The 17,933-nt window shown below is 32.0% G+C and overlaps 1 protein-coding gene across 1 annotated transcript; it reads left to right on the forward strand.

Moving 5' to 3' along the window:
• The first annotated feature begins 13,186 nt into the window (after positions 1–13,186).
• On the forward strand, positions 13,187–17,578 carry LOC107838916. Its single transcript, XM_016682188.2, has 2 exons — positions 13,187–14,799; positions 17,221–17,578. Exon 1 carries the CDS (start codon positions 13,498–13,500, stop codon positions 14,779–14,781), a length of 1,284 nt encoding a protein of 427 aa, XP_016537674.1. The 5' UTR covers positions 13,187–13,497; the 3' UTR covers positions 14,782–14,799; positions 17,221–17,578.
• Positions 17,579–17,933: the final 355 nt, after the last annotated feature.

Here is a 17,933-nt window from a genome sequence, read left to right on the forward strand (position 1 = left end):
AGGCAATTAGAATTTAATTACCTCACTGGTTGATGACCTTAGTCTTCATAGTCAATTGAGGACGACCATCACACAGTCTCCAAAGACAATAGCAGACAACAATCAACATCAGTCTCCATATATAATTGAAGATACCATCAAGTCATCGTATACAATCAAAGACATCATTCATCAACCAATCTCCGTAGAAAATCAGAGACAACAATCAACACCAGCCTTCATAGATAATTAGAAGTGCTATGCATCAAGTCTTCGTATATAATCAAAGACATCATCATTCAACATCAGTCTCCATAGATAATCAGAGACAACCATCAATACTAGCCTCCATAGACAATCGAAGGTATCATGCATTAAGTCTTCATATATAATCGAAGATATCATCATTCAACATCAGCCTCCTTAGACAATCAGAGACAACCACCAACACTAGCCTTCATAGATAATTGAAGGTGTCATGCATCAAGTCTTTGTATACAATTGAAGACATTATTATTCAACATCAATCTCTGTAGAGAATCGGAGAAGACAATCAACAACAGTCTCTATATACAATTGGAAAGGTCATGCATCAAGTCTTCGTAGACAATCGAAGACATCTTTCATTTATCACATAAGTCTCCGTAAACAATCAGAGGTGTCATTCATTCTCAAGTCTCCGCAGACAGTCGGAGAAATCATGCATCTTTTCAATAAAAGGGACAATTCAGAACAGTAAAACATTTTTCTTTAAATCCCACACATCATATACTGGGGCAAATTTTGAGAACCGCCTCAAAAATTTTTATTTTCTCATTTCAAACTACATTGACCTGATTCTCGTGACACTCAAGATATGTAGGAAGATCTATGTAGATTTTGGTCATCACAACTACATAATCACTCTTTCTCCCTAGCAAGTACACAATCTTGCTTCCCTAGCATCTCACAGCTCGATACAAGTGCAATTTCAAAGAAGCATCAGAAATATGTGAACACTTTCGTTTTCAGATAGTCCTCCTCTCAATAAATATTCCACATGATCATTCACCCCTAATAACAAGGCAAAAGTCAATCTGACTATTCTTTTGAACTACACCCGACCTGATCCTCGTATAACTCAAGGTATGTAGGCAAATCTAAATTAGAGTTTGGTCAAATTTTTATTAAAAAAATATATTTTAGTCAAAAAAAATTGGCTACACGTAAACGTTTTCGTTTGAAGACTTCTACATCATCCTCAAAAGAAAAGGGGCAATTGTTGACACCCAATTTTTTTCTCCGTGCATAAAATTAACTTCTTCAGGCTTCCTGGTCGTTACAAAAACATGCAAAATACAATTTTCACATATTTTTTTTTACAATTATTAATAAATTATTGATATTTATCCTTACTTTAGAATTTTTTTCAATTTATCTTTATTATTTTACTTTTTATAATTTATTAATAATTCTCTATATATTAGGATTTTTATCAATACATTATCGTCTTTAACATTTTTCACAATCATCTACACACGTGCACGATATGACATCATATTTTTATAACATTTTCAAATAATTACTTTTTTTAATATTTTCAACATTCTTTATATTTTTGCGTAATTATAAATTAATGTCTATATTTTTATGGTCCACAAATACTGAGTCAGATCAATTATTTTTACACAATATAACAATCACACACAAAAGAAAAAAATGGGGGGGAACAATCACCCCATAAGACAAAATTTGAGAGGATAAGTTTTTATTTTCTACCCTCTCAGCTTAAAAAAGGGGGGGAGCCATACAATTCTTTGAAAAATAATAATATATACACACCAACACACACACCAACATAGACACACACACATAAAAATTAGAATCTCTCTTTTTTTCTCTCAACTTGCGCCCTTTCTCTCCCTTGTCTCCGTCACTATCGCCACCGAAATTAGCCACCGGACGATCGACAACCAACTCTACCAATATCACACTCATCTTTCTCTTCTCATTTATTCTATCAGCACCATCGTCTCACCTGAGGTGAATATCGATAAGTTTGATGCATCCCCGCCGCTACTGCTCCCTTTCTCTTTTCCCTTTTTCGTCACTTCTTCGCCGGATGTGATGACCAGAAAAGTCTCTAACCACCACCAGCGCCTTCCATTCGCTACACCTTCACTGAAATTCACCAGATTCGTCCACCAATGATGCCCTCTATCTCTTTTTCCCCTATTACAGTAGCCTCTCGCTGGAGGTAGTGACCAACGAGCCTTGGTCGACGCTGTCTCATTGAAAAAAGGCCAGATCTGACCGAATCTTATAGATATCCAGCGTCGCTCTGGCGTCTCACCATTGAAGTGATGCCACTACTTTATCTTGTTCTTGTGAATCATAGCATCAAAAATCGTGGAGTTTACCGGTAATATTCGCCTGAAAATGCTGAATCTAACCAGAATTAGATTTTTCATTGTCTTGTTGCTAATATCTTGCTCTCTTTTAGTTAATTTTATGTCTTTGCTCAAAATTTTACTCAAATAACCCGTTTTAATCTAGCATAGCATTTGATCGAAAATTTGTTTGCCATTTTTTTTATGTCTGCTTTAGGTTCATTAAAAAGGAATCAAATATTTCATCTATTTGTTGAAAATTTGTGAAATAGTAAGGTACTTTTGACAATTCAAGATGAAGATGTTGTGAGACAATTAAATATTGTTGCCTAGTACTAAATGCGTTGTGAATAAACTGATCTAAATATTTTGTCTATTTTACTTAAAACTGATTATTGATTATCTTTTATTAAATTATACAGTAGATTTGTCTTAAAGTAGTGACCATATGAGAATATTTCCTAGTTCAAAGTATTTTATTTACTAAAATAGTAACAACTATTTTTTGTTTCGGATACTCTTTAATATTTTACTTTTGACTTTTACTAAGAAGAAATTCTATTTATCATGATTTTTTTCCTTTTTGATGACATCCGATAAATATTATATTTTTGTTGAATTATTTCATTCTTTACTGATTTTTCTGTCCATCTTTAATATGTTATTGTATTGTCACCTTACAATGTTATTTTATCATTTTGTTTCTTTACTATGTTATTTTTATTGGAACAAATAAACTATGGCCGATGAATAAATTCTCCGTCAATTTTTGAGGCCTTCCCAAATAAAAGACGAACGTTACATGTACAAATACGTAACAAAAATAAAATAAATTTGGGCAATAACGAAACCTTTAAACATCATGACAACACATGGAGTTTTACGATCATATCTTGGCAAGGCGATTTAGGATGGTCGATTAGTCAAGCAATCACTTCGTAGACATGGTGCATCTAAAACTTAATTCGAACCCACTTTGTAATAAAATCCTGTGTTTATACATTCGCATATACATACGTGTACACCTAATTTCATTTACTTTTCGCATATACATACGTGTACACCTAATTTCATTTACTTTAGTGATTATTTGTTCATACTTAATACTTCTCTCAAGCCTTTGTACATGTTCTCGATAACACATCTCGAAGTGCTATTTGAAAGGGATTCCCGAACTTTATGTTTGAATTTTATTCTAATCTTAATGATTATATAAAAGATAACAACATAGTGAAACTTTACTTTTGGGGTGACGGGCGGGGACATTCTTTACTTACATATTTACTAATGCATGTTTAGACAAACTTAGGTCGTTTATACTAACAAATTAAAATAATTAACTGATTCACACAATTACATCATTAAACATTGTATAGACTTTTCTCTTTAAATAAAATCTTTATATTTCTCTCCGTAATTTCGGTCAAGAAGGTAATATTTGCAAAATAATTTTCTTTTTGATAGTACACAAAAGATATTTTCTTTTCATACATCACAAAATACTTTTCTTTTTTCACTTGTAATTTGTACATTTTATACACATCTCTTACATATTTTCATAATAATAGGTTTTATTTATATAGATAATATACATACACCTTTACATATTTTAAGTATTTATATTTTTCAAAAAGAATTAATTATACTTAATACACATACACTTTTTACATTATTTTAAATATACCTTCTCCCTCTTTGATAAATTTAGTCTAGTCGGGTACCACATTTGTGGATCTGAAGGGTGTCTAACCCCTTTCGTTCGGAATAATTTGAGCCCTTACTAAAAATCTCAATTGATTTTCGCAGACTAAAATATTACTCACACATGTTTATAAATGAATATGTTTCTTTATTTTTTTAAAAAAATAGGTGGTGACTCTATATAAATTTTCAACTCATTTAGAGTCCATAAGTCATGTTTTGTTTAACCTTGGTAGAAACATGGCATGACAATAGGTATCATGTAAGATGGAGGATACCTCTATTCCTATGTTCCACAAATTCCTATCTCATATTTAGTGTCAATTTAAGTGAAGACCTATGGTCACCAAATAAACTCATGTCTTATGTTGTGAGGATTATGATCCATAGAATTCATGTGCAAGATCATCCATATGTCAATTATCATTATCTCATGCTTTGACATTACACAATTCACTTGGTGATGTCATCAAGCTCTTCTTGCATGCCTATGTAAGTTATGTTGAGGGAAAATTCATAAGATAAAGTTATGCTCTTTATTTCATACTTCTATAGCTATGATAAGTTCCTACCCATCATTCGAGGATGAATAATCCCAAGGGAAAGATAATGTAACACCCCACACTTTTGAGCTAAAGTTGAACCATCTTTCCTACGTATATAGACCCAAACCCAATGGTTTCTAGTTATTAATAAGTGTTAATAACAATGCTATAATGCGAGAACATCTTTGGAGATGAATATATATCATAAAAACTCTTAACTCAAAGTTAAGTTGAGCACTATCTTACCAATTGAGTTTCGGTTGATGATTTTTCTTGGGTTAACTTTCAGCAACCATTACTCCTAGAATATATGAAGTTATGTGTCCCATTATATAGAAAATTAAAGCCATTTGAGTTCTCTTGACAACACAACTAATCGTTCGTCAATCTTAGTTCTGAATTAAAGTTATGAGTATTTTAGTGAGACACTGCCTGAGGTCCGTGTTGGGTCCGTGCCACGAGCCCTGAGGTTCGCGTTTAATCCATGCTGCAAACCCCCTTTCTCAGACATTAAAACACGTTTTCCCACGATTAAATCAAGGTCAAAAAGGGTTTTAACCCCTATAACTCCCCCAATCTGTCCTATAACCCTAAAATCATCCCAAGATCGATTGAAAGTCGCTAAACCCTTATTCTCTTTCTCTCAAGAATATCAAGGAGGGGTTTCTCAAGTATAAAACATGTAGATTCCAAAATCAAGCTTATTATTCAATTTTCTTCCATCAAAAAGGTATGTGGGACTATCCTAACTCTCATGGGCGTAAGTTTAACGTTTTAACAAGCTTTAAAGATGTATATGTATGTATATGTATTGAGTTTTCAAAATAGTTTAAAGAACATGCATCATGAACCCATTTTGATGAAAGTATGCATTTATTATGGGGTTTTCCCATGAACAACTTGAGTTATATTCATGTGTACATATGTTATGAGTTTCGAAAAAGGAGTTAATAGCATATATCTTTCTCCTTGAACTTGTATTTTCTTAACGGCATGAAACATGATTTATTATTCATGGTTTTGATATTGGGTTTTGAACTATAAGTTGAGGGCTTTAGATTTGAATTGTTTGAATATTTTCTCATGATTACTATTGAACTATTATGCTTTAAATTATTGGTTTGAACATTGGGATGCATGAAAAATGTGAATGGAATAGGGGTACAATGGATTTCCCAAGTTTGTGAACATGGCAATAGGGGTACAAACTAATCCCCAAATAATTGATTTTGGTATTAAAATTAGTGATAAACTCAATCCACTTTCATAATTGATTTTGAATGTGAATTATCCTTTGGATTGACTTATTTTATTTGAAATTAATGAATTGCATAAATGGCTAAATAGATAAGAAAGATTATGAAAACCTTATGGGGTACAAAGGAATTCCCTAAGTGATTTTATTAATAGAGTCTGCAGGTTACGACAGAATACCTAAAGTGTTGGCTTAATGACATTACTTGCAAGCTATAATCGGTATAACAATACCACTTAATGATGCCTTAATGATTGACTCCTTAATGGAATGGATGGATTATGTGTTAAATAGTTTAATTGGGCTTAAAGGGGATTGTGTAGCTAGTCGTGAAGATTTGATTCCGAAGGACTAATACTAGAAATTCATGTTTGTTGATGTGAGAGTTGGTTTTAATGATCATGTGCTTGTAGGGTACAAGAAAATCCCCAAAGTGTATATATAATTGTATCATGGTTGGCGAAGGGTAGATGGAAGTCCCCGTCCTTCGATGATATCTCCAATTTGTGCGGCTAACACGTACTGGGGCCCGTCTAGGGAGTGACACTAGACCCATATAGCTCATGGGTAGATTTCATGATAGTGAAGCTACATAACCCAGACTAGGTTTTTAAATTGCATGCTAAGCCATATTCCCTCTCTTGGCATGTGATATGTGTATGTGTGTGTGAATATGCATTTGATTATGTGCATTAGCTTTGAATTATGCCATGTGTTTTAAACTATATTATGTTAAGTTGTTTTAAAGAAATGCTCTCGAGTATTTTATATAAAATATATGTATTTTTGGATTGTTCGGCGTACCAATACTTTTCAAGTATTGTCCCCCATAGTATAGGTTTTGAGGCACAGTTTTGTGGTCCATCACATCAGTAGTACATTTTGGAATAATGACAGAGTTGGTAAGTCATCCATCTTTTGGAAGGAACTTATTCATATGTTGACTTCTTTCAGTTTATGATCCAATCGGGGGCCTTGTCTCGACCTAGATAGTTAGTATTCAGTAGAGGCTTTGTAGACTAGATTTGATTTTTGTATTGTCACTATTTTGTTAACACAGTTTGGATTATAAATTTTCTTTGAATTTCATTTTATCTTCCGCACTTTGATTGATGTATGGATTAAACTTATGATGGTATACTAAGGGGTCTCTCGGGCCTTCGTGGTTTGGAATGCTCGTTGCGGCCAGGGTTTCGGCTCGGTTCGTGACAACTTTTCACTTCGGCGCTTTCAAGTGAAGATATTTTGTTACGAAGAAGGACGGTATTCTATGATTTTATTTACGCATAATATTTTCTTTTTTACAGATATGTGTCGTAGAATTTCATGAAATACAATTATTTTTGCCATCAATTCTGAATATACATTGACTAAATCTGGATATAGGTTAACTAAATATATTTTTAAGATTTAGACCATTTGCATAACTCGAGTGAAGATTGGGTATCATTATGTAGTAATGGGCATGAAAAAACTTCATAAGTCAATGAGAAGAGTCTTTTTAGAAAGGCAATGAGATAGGTTCAAAGGCAACGTTTGAATAATTATTTGGTGTTGGAGAAGCATTGCTTGATTTTATAGAGCGCATCCTCTACTGCAAGTATGTAACAAAAATAACCATGATGGAAACGTCATTTAGGTAATTGGCAAATTACACTTGAAATTCCGGCTAAGGAAATGAGTTTTGCAATTTGTTTTTGTGAGAATGCCTATATATAGAAGAAATTATATTCTATTTGTTAGTTGCTTTTTAGAATAACTTTGAAACTTCTCTCCCTTTGTATTTTACTTTTGTTTTTATGATGAATTTCTATTTCAGTGTATGTGATTGTGGTTCACTCTATCAATACAATTTTCATTCATTATAAAATATTAATGGTTTAATTAGAAAATATGTACATGTCCCGCAAATAAGACATGTCTTGACATAAATGTCTTGGAGGTTGAAAGATCATGACATGTATATTTAGCTCAAGCAAATGATATTAGCACAATAAATTATGAAATCTCATGAGGCTTGTGGTTAGGAGATTTTATAAATCATTCGCAATAAAATATTCCTCTGATAGTTATATTTAGACAGTTGATTTAAAGTTTTCTCATTGAAAATTTAATTTACAAAGCTCACAAAATATGCTCAATATCGATTACATAAGTTATGAAAATTAATGTTTGAAAATTACATCCAATACATTTTTTTTCTTTTTTCCCTTTGTATAATTTACTATTATCTTTTTCTCCATTATTGTTTCATATATGTCACTTAAAGATGTCAAATAGGTGTCTAAATAAATGACTTAATATTATCTTTTTCCCTATTATTGTTTCACACATATCATTTAAATATGTCAATAAGTGTCTAAATGAATGACTCAATTAAAGTTAGGACATTTACCCTCTGTTTGGATGGTGGTTTCCCATGGTATAATATGGTATAATTATTAAAAGAATCATATTTATTTTGATTATTTTTTAAAATGTATGGTATGGTATGGTTTAATTTCATGGTTTGATAATCATAAAAAAACCCCATTTATGTAACCACCGATTTGATGGTATCCCATAGTTTTCTTATTTTATTTTTTTAATTATGCCCTTTCTTAATATTACGTAATCTTATTTTTTCCTTCACCTTATATTATTTAACTCCACCTCCTACTCCGACCCCCCCACCCCACCAACCTCGCCCCCTACCTTGACCCGACCCGACCCCCACCCAATTTTTTTAAAAAAATATTTAAAAAACTTATTCTTATCCGATTCTCATCCCCAACCCAACCTCCATCACACATTAGCCCCACCCACACGCCCCACCCATACACACACACATACAAAAAAAAATAAAAATTTAATGAACTCTTTTTTAAAAAAAATTAGAACTTTTTTCCTTACCCCCACCCCCAAATATTTCTTTAAAAAAATTCAATCTTTTAACCCCGTCATCCTTTATCATATTCGCTTTCATTATTTTGTGTTAAATATATCCAAATATTTTTAGAAAAATTCTACTTGTGCTACGAACATAAGAAAATAAGTAAGAAACAATTAATTTTCTTGAAAAATATTTTATTTTTGGATTCCATATCGAACACACCCGTAGCATACACAAATAATGCATTCAAATTTTGTACTTGTCGTCGGCGTCACGTCTCAAAACACCAAAAAGAATTAAAATTTGTTACTATAAAAAATTAATTCAGTTATATTTATTTGATCTAGTACTTTATTGACTTTGTTAGAATTTACATGAATTTAACAACTTAATATATCTATATGCCATAACTATGATATATTAATAGAAAGAAAATTATTTTATTGACAATTATTGATAAATTTAATATTTATAATAATTAAGGGTATTTTAGTAAAATTACCTGTTATAATACAGTACCATATCATCAAACCAAACAACAAAACTGTCATTAAAGAGCAGTTAACGATACAATCTATCCAAACATTATATTGTATTATACTGTACTATACAATACCATATCATACAGTATCGTACATTATAGGCATGTCAAACCACCATTCAAACAAAGTGTTTAGAACATGAAAGATGAAACGACTTCCATTTCAAAGACTTTTCATTTTCTACAACTCATCACATTTTATATTTTTCATGTCTAGATCTTCATTACCTTTGTATTTTGTTTTTTCTTTAAGGTCATATATGCTAAATTAACTTGATTGTTCTTTATTTAATTTGTATTATTTTTCATAAATTTTTTGTCGAAGAATCTCATATATAGAATCTATAATCTATAATTTATTAAAAGTGTAAATATCCTTAAAAAAAAATGATTTGAATTTTTTACACTTTTATTAAAAGACTCTACTTTAAACAAAATCGTCATTTTAGTTTTTAATTAATTTTATAATATTGAGTAGAAAAATTAAAGAGTCTTAACTCTACGTGTATGGGGTAGGTTTTTAGTTTTATGTAAGTTTTCCAAAAATAAAACACTAAAAGTTTCGTTAAATAAGTTTTAACAAAAAATGTCTTTACTTTTTAATTATTTTTATAATATTGAGTAGAAAAATTAGAGAGTCCTAACTCTACGTGTATGGGTTAGTTTTTTTTTTTTTAATTTGGTAGGTAACTTTTTAAAAAATAAAAAAATAAAAGTTTCCTTAAATAAGGTTTAACAAAAAAGTGTCGGCGAAATAAATTTGGTTGCTGCCTTTCTAAAAAATAAAGGTAAGTCAGGTTGTGTTTTTGGGAAGTTTAATGGAAAAAGATCAATTCAAATATTTTGCCATAACATTTAAAAATAACTATTTAATTATAACTCTAATGTTTATGACTTATTAAGTGTACTAAACCTTTTATGTCATTATTTATGAAAGGTAATAGTTATAACTTTTCATGTAAATTTCAAGATCCTTACTACCTAATCTAACATTAAAATAGGTAAACTTTTGGCTGTGTTGGTACTCCACTCCTATTAGGTGAGGTAATGACATAGGCACAACTCTACCTTATATCTTTATATATAAATTATAAAGACATCAATTTTTAGTCCACGTTAACTTATTCCGTGTTCCTAATGATAATCTTGAAGACGGTCCATCTGTATACTTATACTTAGACCCTGCATGTTCTATTTTATTTGATTTGGCTTATTCTTATTTTTTTGCATCAGAAAATTGATAATATTTGATTTATTTTTCAGTAATGTTGTAGATTTCTTGAAGTCGGATGAACAATGATAATAAGACACAGTTGATGAAAGATATCCTTGAATGCAAATAAATTTTAGAGGTTTTCTTTTGTTTAATTGGTTCCTACATATCAAGTAAGAAACTGATGAATCGAAGCTAAAGAAACAACATTGGTTTATGGTTAACTGAGGTTTTTTGTTGCCACTGAATGTGGTTATAGTTTTATTCTTCTATCTAAACCTCCTTTATTCACGAGGTTTAGCACATCATCTGTATATCTTTCTGTGTGTATGCTTGTGTTACATGTAATATATATGCATACAAAAATTGGGGAGAACAAGGAAGAATGAATTGGATAGTTGATTATATTTTATTCTTCGAACATTTTTTAATTTAATCCTTTTACGTATGATCTATAATCGATATTTATAATCTATAATTTATATTTATATTTATATTTATATTTTTTTTATAATATATTAAAAGTGTGAAGGACCTTACAAATGTTGTTTGAACTTTTTGCCCTTCACTAAAAGTCTTTGTTTCAGACAAAATCGTCTTTTCACTTATTTTTCTAATATTTAAAAGTTGAAAAGTAATTAAATATATTTTTGTTGAAAAGTAATTAAATATATTTATGATTAAACCTTTTTTTATTAGAAGTCATTAGAATGAATGACAATTAAACCTTTTCCATTAGTTTAAGAATTCTGAATCAACTAAATTTGCTTTTAAAAAAATTTGAAAAATTAGATATAAATATAAAAACGTTAGAATGGGAAAAAATAAAAAAAATTTAAGAAGTACCAAATTTTAAAAGTTTTAAGTACTTAATAAGAATGTAATCAATGATTTTATAAATATTTAACTTTAAAACAAGGAAAGATTTTAAATATAGAAACAAAAAAATAACTGTACCATAAATATAGTTCAAATTGATGATGATGTAAAATAGATATGTGTTCTATGTTTATAGTTGAAAAGTGTTTTTAAACTTGTACACTTCATTAAAAATCTTTGAAATGGATAAAATTATTTAATTTTAAATAATCAAATATTACACGTGTTTCACACGTGCGGCTAAACTAGTAATAAAAAAATCATGATCACAAAAAATAATATAAAATTATAAAAAAATATTTGATTAATAAAAATTAATTTCTTCAACAAAATTAAGAGTTGATAAATTTAATTTTTATTTTAATAACTGTACGAAGTAGGTCAAAGTATACTAAAAGGAGAGAAGTATCGATTACCCCCTGAACTTGTCACGTTTTATTCATGGTACACCTGAACTTTGACTTGTCCTAAGTACCCCTGAACTTGTTCTTTTAGTACGTCGCGTGGCCTTTTTTTTGCTGACATGGAAAAATGTTTGGTTTTACACCCCATCACGCATGTGGAGTGATTTTGGGGCCAAATCAGCATTTTCAATGTTTAAAATATGAAAAAAAAATTTCTTTAATTTTTTCAAAAAATTCAATTATGCCTCTTCATTTTTAACTTCCAATCTAAAAAAAATAATTCATCAAACCCCAAAAATATTAAAGGAATTGATTATTTTAATATTTGATGCTTGAAAGGAATGACAATTGTTGGAAATCATGCACAAATTTGAGTAGTTTATTTGTAATGTATATTAGTTATAACTATATGTAATTAAGTGTTTGATTTATATTTATCAGTAAAGCTAGGAGTTTTCAGTTTGAAAGAGTTTAAGCCTTTTATTAGTTGATTTTTGGAGATTAACTGATTATATCATAATATATATGGATTGTTTTTGTAATTAAATATTTTGGGGTTTTTTTTTTCACAAATACCGTATCAAATACTAAGTCTTAAAATAATAATTTAGCATAAACTTATTGGGTTATCGGTTTACCCAATAACCCATTAAAAAAAATCAAAATCGAATCAATAACTCAATATTTTTTTTTATAAAATCATTAAAACGTCGTTAACCCTATAACGATGAATCAATCATATTTTTATCGGTTCGATTTTTGTACACTCCTAACTTAAATTACAATTTCTTACTCGATTAATTGTAATAAGAAACGTATTTGTGCCTGCGAGTCTCCTCAAAATCCTAATCGAAAACTACTATGAAACACTAACCGAAAAAATAACTTCATTTTTTTAACACACACCAAAAATATAAATTTTTAAATAATAGCTTACTTGATCGACGAAAATTCAACCTTTCACTATTTTGGAGTAGAGAAAAACTGAAAAATATAATTATTTTAGAGAGAAATTGAATAATTAAGGATAGAAGTAGGTTATTTTTTAATATAGTATAAATATAAAAAAGTGGATGATATTTATCCACGTGGACAGCCACATCAATATTTTTTCCACGTGTATGCATGTGGCTTGCACACAATGGTCCATTAGCAAAAAAAGGTCATACAACGTATTAAAAGAATAAAATTAAGGATACTTAGGATAAATGAGAGTTTAACGATACTTTTCTCATGCTAAAAGTAAAATGACATGAGAAGTTTTGTTGAGCACATGTGATAAAGCCATTTCACTGCTAGCCTTGTTAATCCTTTTTGATTGAGAAAAAACTTACACGCATTTAGGGTCAAATTAATATTCTTTATAGTAATTAAATTGAGTAAAACATATATCAATTAATTATAATTAATTTACATGAACGACATACATATATTGGCATCAGGATGAGTGTAAGTTGTAACCTTTTGACTGTTCATCTCCTCTGTTCTCTTTTATTTTTACTCTTCGACTCCCACAAATCCGGAATTTACTGGTTCAAAATTGCGCCAATCCATCACCCATCCTATTGTCTCAACCCCGCCGTGCTCCCTAAACCTCCTTTTCTCTCTCTCTCTCTCTAGAGCTATCCTGTAATAATCGTGTTGTTCGGTCAGCTTTTGACACACCTCAACTAAATCCACATCCACAGGATATATGCCACTAATCGTGGTATTGTAATTGTTTACAAAAGATTTTGTTGATGGATGATATAGTAATAGATCTTGATTTGAACCAAGAACCTATGGAGTCATCTTCTGGTAGAGCTTTAGGATTAGGGTCTTTTTTCGATGATTTGGAAACTTCTCATACTAGGATCGAGCAAAGAATTCTTCATCTTGAAGCTGTTGCTGCTAGAGCTTGGCATCGTCATAGGTGGCGTCACGCTCATAATTCTGAGACCCGTAATAATTCTTCTAATATTGGTCATGAAGCCCGTAATAATACTGGTGATGAGGCCCGTAATTCTGCTGTTACGGGTGATGTGGGTAATCAGGTTCGAGATCACAATTCTGTAAGCTGGGGAAAAGGATGCAAAAGGGATAGATCGCATTTAGTAGCAAAGGCGTTGGAGATGGATATAGTGGTTAAGAAAGCTGATAAGGATGGTGGTGGAAGTTTTTTTGACTGTAATATATGTTTAGATATGGCAAAAGAGCCTATTTTGACTTGTTGTGGCCATTTATATTGCTGGGCATGCTTTTATCAGTTACCTTATGTTGATTCAACTACGAAAGAATGTCCTGTTTGCAAAGGCGAGGTTATGGATATGAATATTACTCCGATTTATGGCAATGGCCACGGTTACTGCTCCAAAGAATTGCAGTGTGGTTTGGAATTACCACCAAGGCCAAAAGCACCTAGAGTAGAGAGTGTTAGACAGCAACGTGTGATTCGAGGATTCTCTCATATCCCAGTTGCAGAAGCACTTAGGCGAATTAGGACGAGTATTGGATTGGTTGATCATTCACAGCAACTGGAGACTGGTGGTGTTAGTTCAAGTTCTGTGAGTGGTTCTCAGGAGTTGCAAAATACTGAGGCCAATGGCAGCAGCCGGAGACTACGCTCCAGAGTGTTTTCAAGGGTATTATCAGAGGGTGCTGCTTCTCTTTCATCGGAATTAGAAAATGCACAGCGGATGTTTGAGGACCTTGCAGCGTCAATCACAGACCGCATTCAAGAAAGAAACAATTATCAAGTTTCACCAATTGGTAATGTTGCAGCTGATGAAGGTAGTTCTTTCAGAAGAGATGCTGATATCATACGATCAGAGCGTCAGACGATGGATTCAATTGCAGAGACAAGCTCTGCTGCATCTAATGAAGTTTCTGATGCTGCACTTCAGTTGGAGAACCTGACAACTGATAGTGGAAACGTACCTGTCAGTGGATCATCATTATCTTCCAGGAGGAGAAGTGGTTTCTCGAGGCTTTCAGATTTAGAAAGTGAGCTTCTTCCTGAAACAAGAAGAAGAAGATTGAATTGATGCCTTTGAATTATTGAGGTACAATTTCTCTTCACTAAAGAAATATTACACTTCTTGTTATCACGTTCATCAAATATGAGAAGTTGCTGCTCTAGATAAATGACTTTGGTAGACACTATTCTCAAATGTGGTCAAAAAAGTGGTGCTACAGTTGTTGGAAGTGATAATCTAGCTCGGAGATTTACTGTGGTGGAGGAAATTTCTGATAATAAGCTTTTTGAAAAAGAATTAGCTGCTGAGATTGTGGCATCTTGGCTTGGATAGCAGATAGTAGGTACCTTTCTTGGGAAGCAATGTTACTCCCATTGCTTTTTTATACATTTGCTGGCAGTTCTTGGCGGTTTAGTGACAGTTCCAATTACCTAAATGCTATCCCAGTTTTACTTAGAGTCAAGTCGTTCTCTTGTATCAAACATTTTTTTCCAGTTTCATGAAGTCTAAAGTAGTACTCCAGCTCATTGATAGTCTTTCTATTCTTGTTTGTTTCTTTAATAAAATCAAACTCAGTATATCTATATTCCCATATTCAAGTAGTCTTAATTATCTTGCAATCTATAGATGCTTCTCAATCTGATGTTGAGCCAGATTTTTGGAACTCTTCTCTCAGTCTATTCTACTGGGGGACAAAAGTTCAGGTTTCTTGCAGAAATAGCAAGGGTGAAGAAGTATTGAGGTAGTTCCTCATCTAGTGACAATATGAAGCGGTTAAAATTTACAAACTCTCTAGCCTCAGGGATGACCAAGAACTTGTTGCGCTAAATGGAGTTGTCTTTTTTTTTTTTTTTGAAAAGAAATGGAGTTAGTTGTATAAGTGAAAATTCCCAAGGAAGAATTTCTAGGACATTTTTATGATTTTTTCTACTGTGGGAGAAAGTAAATGAATTTATTGACATGATGGAAGAATTCTGTATACAAGATGTATTTTAGTGTAAAAAATAAACTTACAAAAACCATCCAACTATTGGTACTAATCGGAATCTCAAAGGTGCTCGCTGAAAATATAATAGAGACAAAAAAAGTTTCCCAATTATACATAGGAGTTTTCTCTTCTATCAAGAATCCTCCAGTTCGTTACCCTTCATATGTCACCATTCTCTATTCATTTTTTCCTTTTAAATTTCCATCATAGTACCGACTCCTTTATCATCCCTAACATTACCATTGAAGTCCAAAATATATTCCTGATCATGCACAAAAGTTTGTGCACACTAGGACAATGAAGTACAAGTGGTTGACATCCTCACCCCCTTTCTTATACATGAAGCACCAGCACGGATCATACAAACAGAGGCGGATCCAGGATTTCAAACTTGTGGGTTCCCAATAAAAAGCAGGGGCTGAAAAGAATTAAATGAAAAAAATAAGCACCTCTAGAGGGAATCGAATCCACATTCAACTACCCAAGAGACACGCTACTAAGGGGTTCCTTTCCTACCACTAAACCATCCCTTGATTTATTTATGGGTTCCCACCTGTTAATATTTATACGTTTTGATAATTTTTCTCATGTAATTATAAACCTTACAGGAACCCACACCCGCTACCGTAGATCCGTCCATGCATACAAATTAAGACACTTCTTGGTATTCTCGGGTTTTATACAGTCGGAAGGATGAAACTACTTTTACTTTGCGTGTAAAGGAATTAGAGGACTCTGTTGAAATCCTCGTATTCCCAATCCTTCAAGTTTCTGCCAAAGTTTTAGATCCCATAACATCCCTCGTGTCTGTCGATCACCAAGTTGATTTACTGTAGCTGTTTGTTCCTTGACACAGTATAAACGAGTTGAAAGACTTCACATTGTGGGATGCGTGCGCACCATCGTTGTTTCCTAAAGTGGAGTCTAATACCATCTCCTGGTGTATACTTGATATTTTGTAAAAATCATCCCATGCTTTAATAATACTCTTCCAAAGCGGAGCGCAGGTGCGGCATTAATATCTGATTCGTTCTCCATCCTCAATGTCTGTTACGTATTTTCTTCAATGAGCTTGGTCTTCTATCCCAAACATTCATAGCTATTTTCCTATTAAAGCCGTAGAATTCCTTCAAAATCTCTTATACCGAAACCCCTTACCTTTGGAAAGTGATTTTTCCACATTAGATATAGCGGTACTGTTTTAAGCTAGTGATTGATTTTATACTAAATCTTAAAGAATATAATGTCGTTTCATCCACTCCACTTACCAGGATGATTTCACTCTTCTTGAAATTAATTGCCAACCGGAGATATCCTGGAATTACAACAGTATGTTCTTTAATTTCTGGAGTTGTCTTTGCATCACAAAATACCAAAAGCAAGATACCCCTTTTCCTTTTTCCTGTTTGCCTCCAAGCCTCTGAAATACCCTCTTATGCCCCCTACACTATATTTACTCCATCCGTTTTACTTGCCCCTATACTAAACACAAATGTTTTCATTTTACTTATCCGTTTTAGGTATGACATGGAGCGGTTACAGCTTACGGAGGACATGATCTTTGATAGGAAGGTGTGGAGGATGCAAATTAGGATAGAGGGTTAATGGGTAGGAGTGCGTCCGTAATAGTAGGGAGGAGTGTTTTGTTTGTGTCTGTGCATGTAGCTTCTTGTTCGAAGTGTTCTAATGATGTTTGTGATCTCGAATATATAGTTTATAGTATTACTCTATCGATGTCTTGATTTTTTTATTATCTAGCGGTGTGTTATTTCATTTTGTTATTTATTTTTATGTTTTTTTTGTTTGTTAATACTGTTATCTGTCCTGAACCAAGGGTTTATCAGAAAAGAGGTAATGGTATGGTATGGACTGTGTGCATACTCTCTCCGCAGACTCCACTTTGTAGAAATACACTGAGGATATTTTTGTTGTTGTTGTTGTTATCCATTTTAGCACATCAAGATAGTTTTATTACTATCCTTAGTATCAAATACTATTTCCATTCTTTCCATCTTTACTCTTATCATTTTGACATGTCAAGACTAGACAAAAACTAATAATCTTGTTTTACCTTTAGTTTATTCACCAAGACTTTTTGAAATCTCAAATGGTCAATTTCAACTAGTACCAATAATAGGGATAATATAGTAAAGTCACTATGTCAATTATTATTTTTTCTTTAATGAGTGTGTCAAATCAAAAAATGACTAGTAATTTTGAAAGAGCAGCTACA

Source organism: Capsicum annuum, chromosome 8 (assembly GCF_002878395.1).
Source record: "Capsicum annuum cultivar UCD-10X-F1 chromosome 8, UCD10Xv1.1, whole genome shotgun sequence".
NCBI classification, from domain to species: Eukaryota; Viridiplantae; Streptophyta; class Magnoliopsida; order Solanales; family Solanaceae; genus Capsicum; species Capsicum annuum.